The sequence below is a fragment of the Xiphophorus maculatus genome, chromosome 22 (assembly GCF_002775205.1).
Source record: "Xiphophorus maculatus strain JP 163 A chromosome 22, X_maculatus-5.0-male, whole genome shotgun sequence".
Lineage (NCBI taxonomy): Eukaryota > Metazoa > Chordata > Actinopteri > Cyprinodontiformes > Poeciliidae > Xiphophorus > Xiphophorus maculatus.
Window position 1 is genome coordinate 5,867,618 of NC_036464.1, and position 22,575 is coordinate 5,890,192.

General features: G+C 39.3%; 1 protein-coding gene across 5 annotated transcripts in view; it reads left to right on the top strand.

Moving 5' to 3' along the window:
• The window catches only part of LOC102238269 (stromal membrane-associated protein 1), an 85,145-nt gene extending 62,579 nt beyond the window's left edge, over nucleotides 1-22,566 (top strand). For 3 of the 5 annotated variants that reach the window (XM_023327850.1, XM_023327853.1, XM_023327852.1), the window contains exons 9-11: nucleotides 15,246-15,429; nucleotides 17,614-17,846; nucleotides 21,525-22,566. In XM_023327850.1, coding sequence (XP_023183618.1) covers nucleotides 15,246-15,429; nucleotides 17,614-17,846; nucleotides 21,525-21,644 — 537 coding nt within the window. In that variant the 3' untranslated portion in view covers nucleotides 21,645-22,566. The remainder of the gene's footprint in view (nucleotides 1-15,245; nucleotides 15,430-17,613; nucleotides 17,847-21,524) is intronic. The other 2 variants (XM_023327851.1, XM_014469422.2) reach the window with 1 other exon arrangement.
• Nucleotides 22,567-22,575: the final 9 nt, after the last annotated feature.

Sequence of the window (22,575 nt, forward strand, 5' to 3'; positions counted from 1 at the left end):
GGGAGTCCTCACACACACACACACACATGCGCACGCCGCCACGCACACCCCCACACACAGCACACACACACAGAGGAGTGAATTCACAAAGCGGCCATGTTTCTGCTACGTGGCGACACATACTCTCTGAGGATCGACATCAAAGCGAACTGTCATAAAATCCTTCTCTTTGAATTAATTTGACCAGCGTCTTTCAAGAAAGCGTGCAGAGATAAACCAAAGGAAACACATTTTATTTATCATTTATCTAGTAGGTCATGGGGTCAGCCTTCTTCTTCTTCTTTTTGTTTCTGCGTTAATACACCAGGGTTTAGTTTGTTTACAGTCACTGTGATAATAAAAAATGTCAATTTAAAATTCCTGTTAACTATTTGGTGGTTGAACCAGTTGTTCAATTTTGTTTGTGTAATGTCTTTTGGTGAAAATGGGAAAACAACTTTTTATCAACGAATAGACCCATCAGATGGCAATATTACCTGGCAAAATAACTCAGAAATACTCAAAATAGTCTGGATGTATTTTTTTTTGCACATATTTTTTCCCAAAAGATAAAGATATAAAACTTCATCTTACAAAACCTTATATTGTAGCAGAAAGACAGAAGTAAATATATTATTGGATTAAAGAATGCTGAAGTATTGTGTAGGACTGAAGTGCTTTTGCGAGGTAACCACTAGGGGCTCTGTAGCTTCCAAAGGAAACAAAACGATCATAAAACCTTAAAGTACAATATTAATAAAATGGGCTTAAAACTTAAAATCGGTACACAAAAATCAGGATTCAGTGCTTACTTCTATTTTAATCTCATTTAAAAAAATTGACAAATGCTTTAAAAAACTTTTCAATTTACATTTTCTATCTTTTAAAAGTTAAATAAAAAAATAATTTTTGTCAAAAAAATTGACTTTTTTTTTTTTGTCAAATTCATCTATTCAAAAAACTTTGGACATTTAAAAAAAAAGGTATAAATTGTTTAAATTTAGATGATTTGATTAGATAATTTCACTTATGACATGGACAAATATCTTGTTATAACTTAATTTTTCTTTTCTTTTATTTATGTATTTTGAAAATGTAAATAATACCTTTTCACAATAGGAAATAAAAATTGAAGGAAGCACAATAACTAAAGAATAACTAAAAAATAGCTGACATGATCAAATTATTGTCCAGAAATAATCTGCCAGTGGGATTATTACGTTGTTTAAAATCAATATTAAGGAATTAATTACTTAAACAAACTCTCAAATCTTGCTTAAAAGCTACTTATAAGTTAGTTTAGTCTTTTTTTCCAGTGTATTTTCACTACAAACTAGGCCAAAAATATTTGGTAACATTTTGTATTTTTGCTTTAAACCCAACATATGGATGGGTTTTTCTTTCAGGTAAAGATTTCTTTTTTTTTTTTTTTATATATTATTTTTATTAATTTTAGATACGTTACAATATAAAGAACAAAGAAGAAACCTGTGCCGCCACACACATACAAACAAACAAACGAACACACACACACACAAAAAAAAAAAAAAATCTACAACAAAATACCCCACAAGCACGAGAAACAGGGTGTCAATCCTCTCCTCCAGTCCACGTCATCCCTCAGCCATCAAGAGTGGGGAAACAAAAGCAGGCAAGAATAAATAGAGCTATAAAACAAAAATAATAATAATAAAAATAAAATAAAATCCTAGGGACCAAGCAGAAAAGACTCAAGGGGACCCCAAAGTGTCAAAAATTTATCTGATTTGTGATTGAGATCATGGGTCAGCTTTTCCAAAGGAAGGATAACGGATATCTGTGTGAGCCACATATTTACTGTGGGGGCAGAAGGAGAAGTCCATTGTAACAAAATACATTTCTTGGCAAGAAATTGAAGAATCGTAAACAAGGATTTAGAATGTGCATCGAAATGATTGGGGGAAACATTTAGAAGATAGAACACAGGAGACAAAGAAAAGCGAACACCCAAAACCTTTTCAATCACCAAATGTACGTCCCTCCAAAAGGTCCTTAATAAATCACATGACCAGAATAGATGGAGAAAAGTGCCTCTGTGCCTCAAACATTTGCAGCACAGATTGGAACGGTTGGGGAACATTCTCTGAAGACGAACAGGGGTATAGTAGGATCTATAGAAAAGTTTGAAATTCTGTTCTTTTATAGAAATAGAAGTGCATTGAGGAAAGGTTCCATTGCAAATCTTAAGCCAATCTAAAGGGCTGAATTTCATCTCCAGATCGCGCTCCCACAACCGCTTGACAGAGTCAAAGCTTGATGGTACAGAGCAGAGTAAGGATGCATAGAATTTGGAAATCAGACCTTTAGGAGAATTGGTGGAAACCAGAACATTTTCTAAGTCTGTCAGTTCGCTACGGAATGCATTGGACCGAAATAACGAATCCATAAAATGTCGAATCTGAAGATATTTATAAAAATCTTTCTGAGGAATGTTGCTCTTGTCCCTGATTTGATTAAATGATTTGATAGCACCGGAAATCAACAAATCAGAGAAATCATTCAGACCAGAACAAGACCAGCTCAATAGGCCAATACTTCTAATAGAAGTTGGTAGGTCTGGGTTTAAAGTCAGGGGGGATCTAATTGAGATAAAGGAGGGAATATTCAAGTATTTCCTTATGTCTTGCCAAGCTAACAAAGTACTATAAACTACCATGTTTTCCTTCAATGAATCCAATTGATCTAAGTTATTGATAAAAGGGAGAGAACTTAACCTTCTAGGACAGCATGAAAAAGATTCAAGGCCCCGCCATAAGCAGGTGTCTCTACTAGAAAACCAGTCAGACATCATTTTAAGCTGAGCAGACCAGTAGTAGAGCTGCAAATTGGGTAAAGATAAACCTCCCTACTGCTTGGGTTTAGTAAGAGTGGAGAACCTAATTCGTTGATGCTTATTGTTCCAAATAAAACGAGAAATATGAGAATTAAGGGATTTAAAGAATGTAAGGGACAAATAGCAAGGAAGGTTTTGAAACAGGTAGTTTAAGCGAGGGAGAATATTCATTTTTATTGTATTAACCCTACCGAGAAGTGATATAGGTAAAGTAGACCATTTCGACAGATCATTCTTAATGTTCTGAACTAAGGGGGAGTAGTTTGATGGGAATAGGTCTTTCAGATCAGGGGTAATAAAAATGCCCAAGTACTTGAAACCTCTTTTAGATGTATGAAAAATAGGTTGTAGCATCATATCTTGGGGGATATTGAAAGGAGAAGCGACAGACTTGCCTAAATTAATTTTATAACCCGAAAGAGCACCAAATTTATCTATGGAACTAAATACAGCCGGGACCGATTTATTTGGGTTTTTCAGGTATAAAAGGACATCATCCGCAAAAAGAGAGATCACATGGTGATCTTCACCTATCCTAATTCCAGATATGTCTGGGTTAGATCTAATAGCCACAGCTAAAGGTTCAATGAACAACGTAAACAACAAAGGAGACAAGGGGCACCCCTGTCTACAACCCCTCTGAACAGAAAAGCTGTCTGACAGCAAACCGTTAGTATTTACCATGGCTACTGGACTGGAATAGAAGGCTTTAATCATGTTAATAAAATTAGGGCCCATGCCAAATTTCTGTAAAACTAGGAATAAAAAGGGCCATTCTACCCGATCAAAGGCCTTTTCTGCATCAAGAGAGATAAGCAAAGCAGGGTCTTTATGTTGATTAAGATAATGAATGACGTTTAGAGCACGACGCACATTGTCTGTTCCATATCTAGATTTTACAAAACCTGTCTGGTTGGGGTTTATTATCTTTGGAAGAATTTTTTCTAGTCTCCGCGCCAACACCTTAGCAACAATTTTGTAATCAACATTAAGGAGACTAATAGGTCTATAGGATGAGCAATCTAGGGGATTTTTATCTTTCTTCAACAACAAGCTAATAGAAGCAAAACTCCAAGACGGAGGCACACCTCCTGCTAAGATATCGTTTATAGCAGGTAAAAAGATGGGATGGATCTCGGGCCAGAACTTCTTAAAAAATTCCAGTGGAAATCCATCAGGACCAGGACATTTTCCATTTGGCATCGATTGGATTGCCACCCAAACCTCCTCAGGTGTAAAAGCAGCATCAAGGGCGGAGCGAGCCTCCTCTGAAATTGAGGGTAAGAGAACACCATCTAAATAGGAAACAATATCTGATTCTCTTTTACCAGCCGTGTAAAGGGATTTATAAAAGTCTTTGAAAGTGTTATTAATAACAGATGGATCACAGGTAACATCCCCGTTGCAGGTTCTTATCATATTGATAGAGCGATCGTTGATTTGGTTCTTTAATTGATAGGCAAGCAGACGGCTTGACTTGTTACCGAACTCGTAATATTTCTGTTTAGTATAGAGTAACAGCTTCTGGGCATGGCGAGTATAGTCCATATTCAGCTTGGTCCTAGCAGCAACTAATGCCTTGAGATTCCCTGATGTAGGAAACTGTTTATGTATATGCTCCAACCTAGACACCTCATTCTCCAATTTTTTTCTGTTCTCCTCCAAAACTCTTTTCTGAAAAGAGCTATAGGAAATGAGCTGCCCTCTTAAGGTGGCCTTGGCCGCATCCCAAATCATGGCAGAAGAAACTGGAGAAGACTCATTATCAGACCAGTACTGTAAGAGATTATTCCTAACAAGGGTACAAAAAGAGTTGTTGTTCAAGAACGAGGTATTAAATCTCCAAATGGGAGTCCTCACAGTATTAAATGAAGATTCAAATTGTAAATAAATAGGGGCATGGTCTGAAAGGGCAATTGAACCCATAAAGCAAGACAGAACAGAATGTAGGTAGGATTTTGGGATAAAAAAATAATCAAGTCTAGAATATGAGTTATGAGGATGTGAATAAAAAGAGTAGTCCTTTACTTTGGGGTTCAGCTGACGCCACACATCGATCAACCCAATGTCTGAACACAATTCTTTAAGAGCAGATGAAGCTTTGGGGTTGGACACATGTGCCGCGGAGGATTTGTCTAAACCGGCATCCATTATACAATTGAAATCGCCAGCCAGCAAGCCAAAACCGTCACAACACTGACTAAACAATAAAATTACTTGCGAAATGAAGTTAGGTGAATCATTATTAGGGGCATAGACATTGAGTATGGTTATAGATTGACCAGCAATTGAACCTTTAATCAGACTAAATCTACCTTCCGAATCGCTTTCCTCATGTAAGAGGGTAAAGGGGAGATTCTTGTTAATAAGGATGGCTGTGCCCTTTTTGTTCTGTGGATGAGAAGAAGAATAAACATTGCCCACCCAGTCTCTTTTGAGTTTCAGATGTTCTACCCTAGATAGCCTAGTCTCCTGAAGAAGAGCAATATCAGCTCCCTGCTTCCTCAAAAAAGTCAAAATTTTCTTCCTCTTGATTACATGGCCTAAACCCTGGACATTCCAGGAAATGAGATTAAGTGGCCGAGGCATACTGGCGGAAGGTATTATAAATGATGTTAAAAGGAGATGAATGAAATACTGAAATCAAAAAGAGACATGAGGAGGAGAAAACCAAAATTGTTGTGGAGTAACAAAACAAAAAAGAACAAGACAAAACCCCTTGACAAGCAGCACATACCCTCCCAAATCCTGCCCCCAATTGGCAGGAAAGAAACATCCCAAAAGAAGTCACCAAAAAATCTAAATATAACTTCACAATACTATATCTAAACAGTGTGATCACAGAAACAAACAGGACAACAAGAAACCGCATCAGTGCCCCTGGACGAAAATTGAACACCACCTACAATCCTCCCTCCATAGAAAATTGGAAAATATAAAATGTAATAATATTGGTAAAAAAGTGAAATAATATTGATACATGAATAAGTGAATTACAGACCAATATTGGCATGCATTGCCTTGCTTATATTCGTTTCCGTTCTCTCTAATAGAAGAGAGAATGAATATTTAGATACAATACAATAGTTCAAGACACCTTAAGTATACAAAATGAAATTGTTCGTAGTGTAGTCACGCTTTCATAGTCCAAAACTTGGCGTGAGAGGAACGAAACGGTCAGAAACGACTCGGAGAACAGTCAGACTCTCTACAGCGCCATCGAGAACAAAAACAACAGCAATGGAGAGCGAAAGAGATACCTCACTTTATAGAGTCCAAAAACACAGCAGCTGACTCCGGAGTGTCAAAAAGGAGAATCCGACCCTCATGCAGACAACGGAGGCGAGCCGGGTAAGCAAATCCACGATACTTGTTGAGCCGAGCCAGCGCTCTCCCAACAGCATCAAACTCTCGTCGCTTACGCAGGACCTCAGAGGACAAATCGGGGTAGAAGCGCAGCTGGGAGCCGCCATGTCGAATATCACGTTTCTTCAAAGCGGCCCTGAGCACAGCCTCCCGTTGAGAGAATCTTAAGAACCGAACCAGAACGCTCCTCGGAGGTTTGCCCGGATCGGGAGCGGGGGCCAAGGCTCGGTGAGCCCGCTCGATCTCCAGCGAAGGAAAATCGGCAGGAAGATCAACCAGAGCTGGAAGAGCGGACTGGAGAAAATCCACCAAAGAGGTAGAGCCCTCCGCCCCCTCGGGGAGATTGATGATTTTCAGATTGTTGCGGCGGCTGCGGTTCTCCAAGTCGTCAACTTTCAGTAGAAGACGCTCCACTGTTTTTTCCATGGCGGCTAAGCGAGAGCTGTGGTCCTCCGAACGGTCCTCCGCAGCGGAAATCCTCTCCTCGGCCTCCTCCGCTCGCTTCTCCAGCTGTGACGTTCGGTTGGACAGAGACGATAAGGATTCCTCCACAGAGGTAATGGATATCTTTATCTCACTCAAAGTGCCATCGATGCCATCGAGACGGGCACCGACAGATTCATCCATTCCATTTACCCGGGAGGCTACGGATTTGACCTCGGCCAGAATCTGCTCCATAGTAGCTCGGTTAGCTGCCGCTGGCTCCGAAGGGCCAGCAACAGTTAGCTCTGCTTCGCTAGCCGCACGTGTGTTCTGTTGAGTGGGTCTTTTTTTGCCCGTCGATGAAAAAATAGGGAATTCCTTGTCACGCTGCGACTTCGGCATCTCCAATGGACCGTTTAACAGACAGAATGCAGATGTCAAAAGTAGAAAGTTATAAAATTAATAAGGTCCTGGGGCAGAGCAAGCTCCTAAGCGTCCATACTGGTCCGGATCACGTGACCACCCCCAGGTAAAGATTTCTAACAGAAGAACACAGTTACCCATAATAACTTAAAGTCACAAAATGACATTTTGTTCCTTTTTCACAACATCAAACATTGCCAAACAAACAGAGATCAGTCTGTCTATTCATCTTTTCTATTAAAACAGATCAATCCCCCCCTCTTTCTTCTTCTTCTTCTCCACTTTACTGACATTTCATGCAACATTTCAACCTGAAAGTTTTCTGGCAGTGCAGGGGCCAGTAATTGCCTCCGCGTTGGTGTGAAGGTTAGCTTTCTTTGTTTGTTGGTAAGTAACCCATGACTTTTACAAACTAATAGATTCTGCTCAGACTGAAGAAGTGATTGAACCAGTGACTTATTGCCGTCTTAATTCTTTGTTGACTTTGAAATTATGTTCTGTTCCTACACCTTGAACACATAAACCTGCACGCAGGGGGGCTGAGTGTTGGATTCAGCAGCTGGATAATTCTCTGCAGCATTTCACACACCCAGCTAATCACAACAATACAGTTTGATTAACTGGGGATTTAAAGGTACGGGTAGCTGGCAGCGCTCTGATTCCAGCAGCTATTAACAGGCGCTGAGGAACGCCTCTCCGTCTGCGTGCATGTCAATTATAAAAAAAATGTGATTACAGCTTTGGAGACGTGGATGGATTTGTGTTATCCCCAGCGTTCCTCCTCCTCTCTCTCTCTTCTGCAAACAAAGTCACAAACATGTTGAACAAAAGCAACCAAAACATTTAGAGGAAGCGTTTATTTTCACCTGCTTATTGACGTGTTTAATGCCTCCTAACATAAAGTTTATCCTCATCTTGCACTGCAAAAACACAAATCTTACCAGTTATTGTTGGTCTAGTTTCTAGGGCAAATATCTTAGTACACTTGAAATAAGGTAAAACTAACTTATCAGTGACTTTTCATTAAGATATAGAAGCTTTTTTAAAGTAAATTATTCCTTAATATTAATAAACAAGTACTAGTTTCACTTATAACAGGAGGAAGGTGTCTTATCTTATTTTTTTCGCTAATATTAAGGAATTATTTACTTAAAACTAGCTACTATATCTTGCTGAAAAGATACTAGGAAGTTAGTTTTGTCTTATTTCAAATGTATTAAAGTATTTTCACAATCAACTAGACCAAAATTACGAAGGAAGATTTTGTTTATCATAAATGTTGTTCATTCAGGCGTTTTAACGACTTATTTATTAGTATTTTATTGTGAAATGATTATGTCATATGTAGCAAACAACTGTTGTCTATATTTTTGTTTACTCAATCACTGTTTGTGGTCTGGTGGACCTGCTGCCTTTTTGTTTGAATTTCCACACGAAGAAAAACTTTTTATTGTCATGATTCCAGCCCTTCAGCTCTGGCTTGGCTGTGCTGATTGCTCATTGCCCTCACCTGCACTGAGCTGGTCCCTACTTAATCAGCTGCTCGTCACCAGCTCAGTGCGAGATCGTCTGTTGCCCCTGTCACAGCTTTCAAGCCTTGTCTCATGTTTCAAAGTGTTTTCTGGTTTCTGATCCTGCCTGTTTTTGACCACAGATTTTTGCCTAATCCTTTTGCTGTTGAAAGTCCTGTTGCTGAACCCTGCCTGTTTCTGACCCTGCCTCCTGCCTTCTGGATTCTGGATTTTCACTGCCTGAGACCCTCCCGTGCATGACCCTGGACCGTTTCACGACTCAGCCTCTGGTTGGTGGATTTTGCCCCTGTCGTCTGTTTGTCCCCTGAGACTCCCACAGATCTCCCCTTGTCCATTCACCCTCCCCTCCCCCGGCTGGACTCCTGACCCCTGTGGATTCCTCGTCCCTGACCCACTAGTGTGACCACATCCTTCTACACCATTTACTTTAGTAATAAAACTTTTTGGTTAACCATCCTCTTGTTGTGGCTGCGTTTTGGGTTCTGGCTGATTCTGCTTTTACCATTACATTTATTTTAAAATACAAAAACAAATATTTCACTTTATAGTTGATTTTTGACTTGTTTTATTTAAAAAGTAAAACATCTTAAGAAAAAAGCTACCCCATCGTTATTGTTTGCTATGACCAATTTTAAAAATAAAAAAGCTTTTCATTTAAACAAACATTTATGTTTATGATTGATTTTAACTTTTTATTTTACTTTTATTAGAAATATCACCCATATAGAAGACAAGTTGAAGACATTTTTGTAATAAATTGATGAACTGAGAACAAAATAAGTAATGAATGATATAGTAGAAGATTTATTTATGATAAATTGCTTTTGAACGTGTCAAAGTTTAGCACTTTTGTCATTTCTATGCATATTTTTAATTGGTTTTAAAGTACAGCACATTAGTAGGTTATTGAAACAACAACAGATTCACAGTTTAACACATTAACAGATCCAGAAAGACATTTTTGGTACAGTTTGCAAAGAAAATTATTCTTTTCCCTGTTTTAACAGTTTCTGGATACAAGCCAGTAACTGACTGTTCTGTTCTTTGTACATAATTTGAATTATAGTCTACAGAGTCTCTGTGTAGTTAAGTAAATAATGCATTTGTTGATCCACACTTTGTTACTTACAACAAATACATTTAGTGTTCTTTTTAAATAAAGAGTTGCTATTTGTTATGTAAATATATCTCCAGATTTCCACTCACAGCTGCATGACACTGCTGCCCTGCAGCAACGAGATCCTGGCTTCAAATATGTTTGTGGAGTTTTCAAGTTCTCTCTGGGTACTCCAACCTCCTCCTGCAGTCCAAAAGCACGACTGTTTGGTCTCAATCAACATGCAGGTTTTCCTGCATGAAACTTAGAAAACCTGCACTATTGTTGGTGAATGCTGTAATGGCAGTATGACTTGAAATAAACAGAGAATTGCTTAACTAACCGTTTTACAGTTTTTCTGCTTTGGGTTCATTGCAAACGTTTACCCTGTCTGTTGACAGTCACTTGTCAATTCAGCATCTGAAAACTAAACAACTTTATTAAAATGTTGCAGTCTTTGTCATTACGAAATAAGCCTCAAGTGGCATAGAAAGCTCAAATGCATAACATTTATTTATTATTGCATAACTTATCACAATCCATATTGGTTTAGAGTATTGGTTGTTATTTATCTCTGGGTCATTTCACACCTGATAGTCCGGTAGACTTGGTTTGATTTCTGACCAAAATCGCAACATTTGTTACATTTTTGAGCTGGTTTTGTTGGCTTTCAGACTTTCACTGCATGAAACAAATCAAACTGTTTGAAAAACCAGTTCCCCCCCTCGCCTGTGGGGGCGCTGCAACAAAAACCACTGATGGAAACCTCTGAAGAAGACACTGAGCACAATTTCCTTCTTCAAAAAATCTAAACAAAACTGTGGTGTCAGAGTTTAGTGGTTGTAGGATTTCTCTTTAGTAGTTGCCCAAACAGCACACATCAGTTCTTTAGCTAGTGCTAGATTAGCGTGTTTGTTTTAGTTGAATTTACCCAGAATGCCCTGCATTGTAGTCCACTTGGTGGAGCAGTCTCTGCTTTGCTTGGTGTTCACATATGCAAGCAAACCGCACCAGAGTTCACTTCAGTGAGACTGAGACCTGGGTTTGTAGGCGGACCAGAGTTTGCTTCTTTGGTTCACATCAGAGATGGATTGCACATTCACACCTTCCCAAATTAACCTGAATTTTTAGACAAACAAGAGCTCAATTAAATCAGACTAAACAAGGCTGCTGTTGATGGGCACCAATTCCTGTGGAAGCAACAGTTTTATCACTTGTTGGTATTGACCTTCTGCAACTACGTCACTTAATCATTCGAGGCACCATGACGGAGATAGGAAGTGAGGGACAGCAATACTGAACAGGGCAACTGAAAATGTTTACCACAGTTGGTTTTTCCCGTTTATTCATAGCTTCTATTTGTTCGAGTCGAGCTAATTTATCAGTGAATTTAACACAACCGGTTGGAGCAGATAGATGGCTGTATTTACAAAAGTTGGAAATAGCTAGCTTAAAAACCAACCCATACTTCCTCCCTCCTGACGTGTTGATCCAATTACTGACTTTGCCTTAATTCACACCACATTACTTATATCACTGTGTCATAAACACCGTTTCCCCTTTACGCCGGAGCAGCCTTAAAAACATATGAAAGACGAGATGCTAATCAGTTTTTTCCATATATGCTTGGCTACATCACCGCCGTCTCTTTCCTCGATAAAGTTAAACAATAAAATGACAAGTTTGGTTTTCATCCTTGTCTGTTTGTGCAGCCGACCGCGCAGCACCCCGTGACCATTTTTACAGTGAAATAAACTAAATAGAAGCAACATTAGGTTCAGATGTCTGTTTTTAGACTAGCTTTAAAGGAGCGCATTGGTTGTTTTGGCGTCAGTCATGGCGGAGTGGGCGGAGTTCTGCAGACTGTGACGTCACGTGCAAAGGGTCAGTACTGGTAACTTGTCAGGCAGCTCTGGCTGCAGTCTAAAGCCCTGTTTATGAATGTTCAATCCCGACAAGAATTATGTATAGATGTAAAAGTCGCAGAGAGAACAGAGAACTGGTGGTGATCAGTGGCCTCTTGTTTTTTTTTTTCCTCTTTCTTTGAGTCCCTGATCCGTTTCCCCTTGTTTTGATTTATTTTGGTCTCCATTTCATGCTGTTCCTCTTTGGCACGCCATAATTCAGTTTCTCCAAGGCAAGCTTTGCTTTTGTTTTTAGAAAATTAGCACAAAATCTGCGGCGCACACACACATCTACACAAAACGTGGCGTGGCTTTAAAGCCACAGATGGTCTGTCAGAGGGGAGTGTATGGGTATTTTCAATCCATGATGGGAAAACGTGGAGAGAAAGAAAGAAAGGTGTGTGTGTGCGTGTGTGTGTGTGTTTGTAGAGGTCTATGAATAGCGACAGTGAGGAAAAGGCTGTCAGAGCAGTAATTCAGTGCTCCGGCTGCAGCCATCAGCACAAACACAGGGTGAGAAGAATGCAGCCTTGTTGGAGAGGTTTTCTATTACACAATGTGCTGCTAGGAGCCCTGCAAGGCATCACACACTATGTGGATGGAGTGCATGATGCTGTTCGCTTCTCTGGAAGAGTCGGAGATGATGAGCGGCGCTGCGAGTGTCGCTTAGAGGAGTGAGAGCATCTTACATCGTCAGCCACCTGGTTGGCTGTGGCGAGAAATCGTCTGATTGCTCCGCCGCTCTTTCTCTGCAAAGGGATCTAAAGTTTCTGGAGTATCTGGCAATCAGATGTTTAGTGAGCAGCTTTGGAGTGGTCCATTCTGGATGTAATTGGTGTAATTCAGGGGTGTCCAACTCATTTTCGTTTTGGGTCAAATCAAGGTCATGAAGGCTCTTAAAGGGCCGGTTGTGCCAGAATGTATTAATAAAATCTGTTCACAAACTGCTAAAATATCAATTCATTCTTAATATTAAGTAATAATAATAATTTGTTGATTTTTTGTGAATTTCCACGATAATTCTCAAGAAACTGGAGGGACTGATTGATATAATGTAGTTTATTGTAGTGTCTTATCAGATAAAATACAAGTGGAACTAATATCTTTTTCACTAACATTAAGGAATTATTTACTTAAAACAAGCTCCTTTATCTTGCTGAAAAGTTACTATTAAGTTAGTTTTGGCTCATTTCAAGTGTATGAAAATATTTTCACTAGAAACCAAACCAACAATGATTGATAAGATTTGAGATTTTTGCTATTGGTCATGAACGTAGTTCAATCAGGCATTTTGAATTTTTTATTTTTTTACTCAGCCACTGTTTGTGGATCTGATGGATCCTTTTTGTTTGAATTTCAACACAACAAAACTTTTTTACTTTACATCAATTACATCATATACGTTTGATTTTTTACTTATAATTTTTTTTAAAAAGAAAAACAACACTTGTTCATGTTCATAAGATGATTATCCAAAGAAGGATTCTTCATAAAATCAAGACCATTCACTTCTGTCTTGAGAAAACAGTGTCTTCAGTCAGAGGCTTCTTCAGGTTCGCAGTAATTCAGACTGTTACAGGAGATCTTTCCTGCCAACAGCCGTCACTGTCTACAGTAACTCTTTGAAGAATCTGAATTAATGAGCTACAACATTTTATTTCCCTGTGGGATCAATAAAGTTTTTTTGAATTTGAATCACCTGCTTTGTCAGAAATACCCTGAATTCCCCAGAATCTCCAAATTCACCTGGACGACGTTTCGTCTCACTCAGATTGAGATGCAGCGATGAGCCTCTGCTCCGCCTGTAGACCTCACCTGGGTGTAAAAGTGAAACAGAAATTACATTCAGCACTGTTAAATATATCCATTAACTCTGCGAACACTCTTCTTCTTCCTCTTCTCCTTTTCTTCTTCTTCTCTTGATATAAGCGGTTCAGGTGAGGATCTCTCTGCTCCTCCAAGCAGGATTCATGCAAATGTGTTGCTGCTATTAATAGATGCTCCATCTTTCCTCTGAACACCTGACTCACCTCTGTGATGCAGCGCGAACCATCACTTCCTTCTTTCCTTTTGTCTTCCTCCTCTTCATCACTCTCTTACTTATCGTTTCTCTCCACATTTCTCTCTGTTTTTCCTCCCCATGTTCATTTGCTCTACATTTTATCTCCTCCCTCCTGTCATTGGACGGCCAGACGAAGGGGCACAGCGCTGCCTGCTAACCAGCAGAGGCCAACACACTCTTGGATGTTTGCGACGCTGATTTCAGAGCGTTTATTCAGCGGGGAGTGTGTTGCAGGAGCAGCTGTTTATCAACTTGTCTCTGCTGGTGTTACTCGTGAATCCTCCTCCATTCCCCGTCCCATTACTCAGATTTTCTCAAACTCATCTTGGCTACTTTCAGCTGCACCATTTTTTGTTTTGTTTTGTTTTTTTTAATAAATCAGTGCATGTTTGAGTTCATGTCTGCCTCTATTTGCAGCAGCCTAATTAATGTAATCCGTCTCACTTAGCTGTGACAAGGCCTCTCCTCTTTTCTTTTTTGCTCATCTGTTTCTTTGTTCTTTGTTTTTCAATCTTTTCTCTGCTTCCTTTCTTATATCCCAGGTTATATGTGGTAAAACTGCGCCATGTGTCCGTCATTACCTGAGCTCACGTGGGATCAACGCTGAAGCAAAAAAAGTTAAATTCAGCTAATAAATATTCATGAAACTTCGCCTGAATGTGCTGAGATAAGGAAATAATTACAATCTCTCAAAGTATGGAAAGCAGAGTCGACACAAAGTTGAAGAAGAAAGTACACTCTGGAAGATTAAAGAGGAGAAGAAGACACTCAATTAACCGATCCCGATCAATTAACACCGTTTGTTTTGGCAATTCATGTTGGGAAAATAACAGCAACAATCTTGGAGAACCAACTGCTGCTACACATCAATCTGGGAAGGGTTAAGAGGCAATTTACCAACAATTACATGTTATAGTTTGCGGTTTTTTTTCTTTTTGCATTCGCTTCAAAAACATAAAATCTTACCAAGTATTTTTGGTCTAGCTTTTAGTGCAAATATCTTGGTATTCTTGAAATAAGACAAACTAACTTAAAAGGAACTTCCCAGCAATATATAGAGGCTTGTTTTAAGTAAATAATTCCTTAATATTGATGAAAAAGTTCTTGTTTCACTGGCATATTATTTAACTTATAACACGGGAAAAATATCATAAGTGAAATAATCTGCCAATGGAACTAGAACTTTTTCATTAATATTAAGGAATTATTTACTTAAAACAAGCCTCTAAATCTTCCTATAAGTCACTTTTTAGATAGATGAAAATAAATACAAAATCTTTGCTTGGAATTTCGGAGACATGTTGTCAGTATTTCATAGAATAAAAGAATAATGTTCATTTTATTCAAACATTTGCCTATAAAGAGTAAAACTGATCATTTTAAGAGGTCTCTTATTGTTTTCCAGAGCCGTATATAGCATTTTATACAATCTTAAGTTAGCATAGTTACTTAATTGTGCTATAAATGCCTGGAAAATACATGATACTGGCCCTTTAAGCATGTATAATTGAAGCAGTGTGTACTGTAGATTTATAGAAATATTTATCTGCAATGTTTGGCTAAATTTACACATCTTGTTTTTTTTCAGTCAGGCTCCAGTGCAGCTCCTACACAGGTGGAACCCCCCACTTCCTCCACCTCCTCTTCCTCCACTGCCACAAAGGTGGAGGAGAAGAAGCTTTTATCTAAGGACTCCATCCTGTCTCTGTATGGCAGCAGCTCAGTGGGCAGTCAGCCGCAGAGCCAGCCACAGCCTGCTGCCGGAGGACCAGGTATCAGCCGCCATCCATTTTTAATATCCAGTTGTTATCCAGGTTCAGTCAGCTGACTTTTACTGTTTCTCTCTGCAGTCCAAAGCTCCAGCAGAGACACTTTATGCACTTTCATCCAGTTTTACGGGATTTATAACCATTTCCTCTGAACTCTGGCTGCATTTATAGGGGCTCGGTATATGATCTGTTAAACTATAGGTTCTTACCGCTAATGGAAGTTGTTGGAATATGAACCCTTTTGGTGTTGTGTTTTCCTCTAAGCTGCACAACCTCTGCAGGGGTTTATTGTTGCAGACAGGAGCAAATCCCACTTTATCTGTGAGCAGCTACCTATAAGGCCTTATTTTATACCAAATATGGGCGTGTTTTCATCCAAAACTCCTTCTGCATCTAACTGGGATCAGCAGATGAAGTTCCTGTTAATTGGTAAACATAGTAGCAGCTCCTAAAGCTGTGATTTTATTTAGTTTGGTTCTTTTTTGCAGAAGTGCACTCACAGAAACCTCCAGGCTTTTTAGCGGGTATGTTGACCTTCAAGGCAGCAGCATTGTCCCACAATGAAAAATGTTTAATTTAAGGACATTTATTCATTGAGAAAAGAAATTACACAGTAAAAAAATAGTTTTTATCACACTTTTTCCTTCGGTAGATTCGGTTTGACTAAGGATCAGAATTGCAACATTTTCAGCTGCTGTGGATTGTCGAAACTCCCCCACCTCCTTCACATCAGAAAAAAATGGGTGCCAGACGTTTGTGCTACGTTTGTGCTGGTTTATGTAGCAAATTTTTTTTGTTTGTGCTGCTATCGTTTTAAAGATATTAAGAAATGTTGCCAGAGGTCGTGAAAGGTCAACCAGCCCTTGCACCTAATTCAAATCAGACAAAATTGGTGTCAATTAACTCGACTACTTTTGTGCAGCAAAACAAAATTGTTTGTGCTGCTCTGGCTTTGAAGATATTAATGAAAGTTTAAAGGTCAAAAAGTCAACCAGTCCTCCTCCTTTTACAAAATTTAAACAAAATTGGTGTCAAACGTTTGTGCTACGTTTGTGCTGGTTTGTGCAGCAAAATTTTTTGTTTGTGCTGCTATGATTTTAAAGATATTAAGAAATGCTCAGTTGGAAATGGGAACATTTATTAGTATCCTTAAAATGAAAGCGGCACAAACAAAAAATGTTGCTGCACAAAAGTAGCACAAATGTTTGAGACCAATCCCGTTAGATTTGAAGAAGGTGGGGTTTGATTTGCAGCTTGCCTGGTGAGGACGTGTGTTTATTCGGTGAAGAAAAGGCGCCGCACGTCTACACACTGGTGCACTCCAGGAGTGATGCGTGTTGAAAATGAGAGAGAATGGTGGCAGATGAAAGGTCAGCGTGCAGAAATGCTGCCAACTCCAGTCTCTGCTGCATTCAGCGGGGCATCGCAGCATCGGCGTGAGCAGAGCGGAGCGTCTGCGGAGTTATCTCACACTTATTAGATGTGAAGACTGAAGCGTCAGCAGCGTTTGTGTTTGTGCTGCGTGGGCGCCGCTCCTACTGTACGTACACACATCACAAGTAGCGAGCGGCAGTTTGGGATTCGATTTGAGCGAAGTGGAGGAGAGTCAGCAGATCCAGAGTGGAGGCCATGTTGATTATTGATTATTGAGCTGCATTGATGGGGAGATGATTAGGATCAGAAATGGAGATGAAGGGAGTTTTATGATGCTTCATTCTGAATGAGAGGAATAAGACGCTTCATCCATCCATCCGTCCGTCCGTCCGTCCATCCATCCATCCATCCATCCATCCATCCATCCATCCATCCATCCATCCCTCTTCCATCCATCCATACATCCATCCATACATCCATCTTCCATCTGTCCATCCATCCATCCGTCCATCCACCCATCCATCCACCCATCTTCCATCCATCCGTCCGTCCGTCTTCCATCCATCCATCCGTCCATCCACCCATCCATCCACCCATCTTCCATCCATCCGTCCGTCCGTCTTCCATCCATCCATCTGTCCGTCCGTCCATGCATTCTTCCTTCCTCAATACAAATTAAATTTGTTTTTATATCCAGACATGTTGATGTAAAAGTTAACCTTAAAAATGTTTTAAAATGTTGGAATTTTACCATGATCATTAATAACCCTGAATATTTTCCCACTCCTTTTGTGTTTGTGTCGTTTCCCCCAGCAGGATCGTACCTGGGCCAGCCCCAGATGCAGTTCAACCCACCAGGTTTCCCTCCAGCGATGGGAGGAAGCCTCCCAACCACGGCCGTGATGGGTGGCGGTCCATCGATGTCCGGCGTGACGCTGCCGAACGGCGGCTACCTGGGAGGGACGCCGGCCAGCCAAGGACAAAACCTCTACAACATGCAGCAAGGACAGCAGCAGCCGCAGCAGGGACAGTGGAACATGAGCCAGGTAACCCATAAGGACATTAATCCAGGTTCCCTCTGTGTTTTGGTGGACTAGAGAGCACACCTTTGCTGTTTTAGTAGTTTAAATCTCATAAATCCAGTGTCACAGTTTGGTCATGCTTATCCTAGCAGGCGATTCATGGCCCTGTGTTGTGTTGTCCTCCCTTTTCTCTAAAGCTCAGGACTTATTCTCCTCATCAACTCCTCCACAGCAGCAGCTCTAATCTGCTGTTTTTAACTTTTATATGCACAGTTGAAAAATTACAGTCTTAACTTTAGTTAATTGAATAATTATTATTCTATATGGGATTTGTTTGCTAGAGTCTGTAAATCTTTATACCTCATTATCTTGAAAACAGTATGGTAGATTTGATCACAAATATTTTATTAGAAATGTTGTATTATGCAGACGTAGAAAATAAACACACCTCTGTTTACATGTCACAAGATGTGCTACTGGTAACCAATTATGTTTAAAGTCTTCAAGCTTCCCTTTAGCCATGAAATTCACTTTTTGCATTGCCATCTAGTTTGATCCGTTCATTTATCTTTCTGCGTTCTTCCAGTATTGTTTCTACTTTTAGAGTGGACACATTTTTATTTTTTCCAAAATAAAATGCAGTTTGTGAAGCTGAAATATCTCAAAGCAAAGCTACCTGACATGATATTGGCTAGCTTTTGCAAAGCAGCAAATCCAGAAGCGACATAAATTTTTCTTGTTGCTCATTGGATGCCAGCTTCTGTGGTTACGATAGGACAGTTTCCACTCTGTGTATTAATGCATATTGAGGTATAATTTGTGCTTAAACTATTAAAAAAGTTTAGTTAATAGACTTTTTAGAGGGCGTATCAAGTATTTGCAGATTCCCCTTTCACCACCCAGCTCCTCTAGACTAGTGGCAGCAGCAATTAGCAACACCTGTTGTAACTGCGCGCCTACTGAGCTCATCATCGGAGTTTCTTCTCTGTTGCAACGCCAATAAAAACTGTTATAAACAGCATAAAAGAGAAACATTGTGTTTACTTGCTAATAGCAGAGTGTTAGAAAAACCAGCAGCTTCTTAAAGAGACAGAAGCCCAATTTCAAGATGTCAAATTACAAAATTAACAATAAATGAAAGTAACAGTTACTCAAATGTGCTATAAAATAATAACCCATAAATGAAACTTGTTTCAACAGGACAAAGATCCCAAACAAATTCAAACTAGTTTTAGACTGAATAACGCAGGCTAATGTCGTTGATTTTAAGTTTGTAGCCTTAGATGGGACTCATTTAACCAAATATTAAATATTGTGCTTTAAATTTTAAAGTTGACTCAAATGAGTTTATATTCCATAATTAATAACACTCAACTTAAGGTAGGAGACGGTAAATGTTAAACAAGGCAGTAATAGCCGCATGCGACAGTGATAATTTTATAGTTTTAATGTTTGTAATGATCATTTAGAAGTGAAATGATGAACTGTCAGCATGGAGTGAAGGTTTAAATCAGATTCTCGGATGAAGAGCCGTCAATTAGCTGGAAGCGAACTGTCGGAGCTGGCAGCTGGGAAAGGAAGATACCCTAACAGACTGACAAAAAACTGGATTTTAGCAGCTCTTTGTTGCCCGCTGTAATGAGCCGTACGTTTAGTTAGAGCTGTGGAAACTGTTAAGAAAAAAAAGAAAGAGCTTCAGAGAAATAAGGAAGCTCTGGCATTCCTATGAGATTGTTTACCTGGCAGCTTTTCAGTCCACTTTGGACCAGATGTTCAGCAAATCTAGAGTCTGCTGCTGGTAAATAACGCCGCCAATGAAAACCGGAGTCCAAAAAAAACCCTGCGTTTTGACACCAGCTCTGCCATAAGATGCTTTTCTTGTTGCTTTCTCTCCCCAACCTCACCTTTGTGATGAGGCAGCACAGAAACACATATAGCTGTCAAACTAGTTCTCACAGAACTACATGTACAGATGTGCGGGTGAGGATATATGTGTGTGTACCATTTTTGCAGGGGATGTCAGAGAACACACACGCACACACACCCCTACAGCACTCAGGTGAGCAGATAAGAGAGGCTGCAGCGAGGAACATTTATAATAGATAAGACAGAATGAAAGGTGGATGTTGAATGGGGAGTGCGCACCGGCCGTTTTGAGCGTCTCACACTACGATATCCCTCAGTAAATATGTCACAGATTTCCATTACAAATGTGTGAAAATCTTTGTCTGTTTTCTTTTAATGTTGATTTTTTGGGGGGCAATTGCAGAGCTTCTGTTAAATAAGAAACTAAATTAAAATCACATGTGAATAAGTTTAAGTAATTTAAAAAACATGACGCACCATCAACCTCCAATTACTTCCTGTTCGTCTTCTTCATAGTTTGCGCCAGTGACAACATCCTATTGTTGATCATGTAACTCGTGTGATGTGAAAAAAAGTGTCCATTCATTGTTTTTCTGATCTTTACAGAATAACACAAGTAGAGCAAGCTGACTCTGTTAGGTAAAAGCGACCCATATCCGATTAATTTTTTTTTTCACAGCAGTTTGAATGGCCCAATTCCGATCTTTTTACACTCCAAAAAAATCCAATTTGTTCCACCTTCATATGTGGAATTAAATCGTATATCTGATTGCTTTCAAGTCCGAACTGCAGTCTGAACGGTCATGTTTCATTTTATCCGCCTTTTACATCATTAACGTCAGATATGCATCATAATTCTGCACATAAACGATGGCTGAAGCAAACCGTTCCTTCGTCTTGCTGCAATCTTCTGACAATAATGACTGCTTTCATTGCTCAGAAATTAAAAACCCATTCTTATTGCTGTAAACAGAGAAGTGTAATATCTTTGTTCTTCTGAGCCTGGTTGAAATTGAGCTCAATGGATGAAATCTCGGACAGAACACTGAGAGGAGATGAGAATCAAACAGAACCACATAAAAAGGCAATGGCCAATCTGTAAATCAGTTTATCTAGATTTTTACACGTTTTTAACTCTTAGTTTGTTTAATTCAAATTTTATTAACATTAGCTGCATTTCCATTACAAATATGAGCAAAACTTTGTCTATATTCTGCTAATGTCAAAAATTATTTTATTCAATAGAAATTGCTATATTTCCATTGAATAAAAAATGTATGTATGTATCATATGTGAATTCATATGTTAAGTCATTAAAAAACAAGCTAAGCCCTCATCCTCCAACTACTTCCTGTTGTCGTCTTCTTTGTGGTTTTCGCCAGTAGTAACATCCGGTTGTTGATCATCTGACTCCTGTTTCCATTGCAGTTTTATGAAATAAACCAATTTTGATATGGCAAAAGAAAACACCTCATCCTAGTGCTGAAATGTTCTAGCAAAAAAATAGATATTTTTGAAATTTACATATTTTGGTTAAAATGTCAAATTGCATACTTTTATGCTCAATGGAAAGACAACTAACAACAGATTTCATTGAAGTTATTATATTCTTAATGATGTATAATGTTAGCAACAGGTTGAAAAAAAGTGTTTTTAATATCGTGATAGTGAAATATTTCTTACTTGACCCACACCAGCCTAGTCCATGTCCACAGGGAAAAGGAGTCGACCTTTATTGTATTGGTGTTTTTAGAACCTGCGTTTGTTCTTAAGGATAAAAAAAAAACTGAATTTCCTCTGGTGTTTTGTTTGTTTTTTCCCCCCCCACAATCACAGCAAATGTCTAGCATGGGTTTGGGTGGCGGAGGACCAGCCGCCGCCGTGCCTACCACCGGTTGGTCCGCTTCTCCAGCACCAGCTTCGGGTCAAACCCTCAGCACTCAACTGTGGAAGTAACCTGGACCGAGTCCAGAGGATGCGGTGGGGGGCAGGGACGCATCAGACTGACTTACTCTCCTGTATGCACAACGTTGCTACAACTACTAATAATGATTTAACAACTTTAAAAAAATATTAAGAAAGATCGGCAGCTGTGTGTTCCCCGCCTTTCCAAATGTTCCTCCTCTGATCCGTCTCCTTTTGTTGTTGTCTGAAAAACGACAACAGAGTAACAAGCAGGAAGCTGCTAACGCTAACGTAAGCCTTTATCATTACAGAAACGTAGAGTTAGTGAATCGTGGTTCAGTACCTACAGTAGATATGGATATCTTGTTGTTGGTCTATGCTTCCTGCCTCAACCTTTCCTCGGTAATGTACATTGAACTCTCCTCTCTTCCCTGACTCCCTCTGTTGGGCCAACAGAAGCACACAGCAGATACTTGTCTGAGCAGTACTGCATTTCTATGGAAAACGATAAGAAACTCCTGCATTTTCAAAGAAGAGGGGGATAAGTCTGGCATTTCTGTGAGGTTCTGCTGCAGGTTTATACTTTAAATGTCATTTTCCACATGTAGTTACAGATTTTAACAATTTCCCTTGTAAAATAAATTAAATAAAGCATTCAAGTGAAGCAATATTACAATCACTGCAGGTTCTGTTTGATTATTTAGTGAGCAAATCCTCCTGTGCCCAAATATATCAGTGAACATAAGAGCAACTCAGCAGTTCTTAGATATTGATTTTGATTTTCACTTCAAGAACAAAATAAAACATTTGCACTTCTTGGAGCTCCTTCTGACCGTAGGGGAAAGAAAGTTTCCACAATTTAAGATTTAAGAAGGGAAGTAGCTGCTAATGAAAATATGCTTAAAGGTGACCTATTATGCTATAGGTTTATGGGCGACACAAAACATGTTCATAAAATATTTTTTTGCACAAAATCATTCTT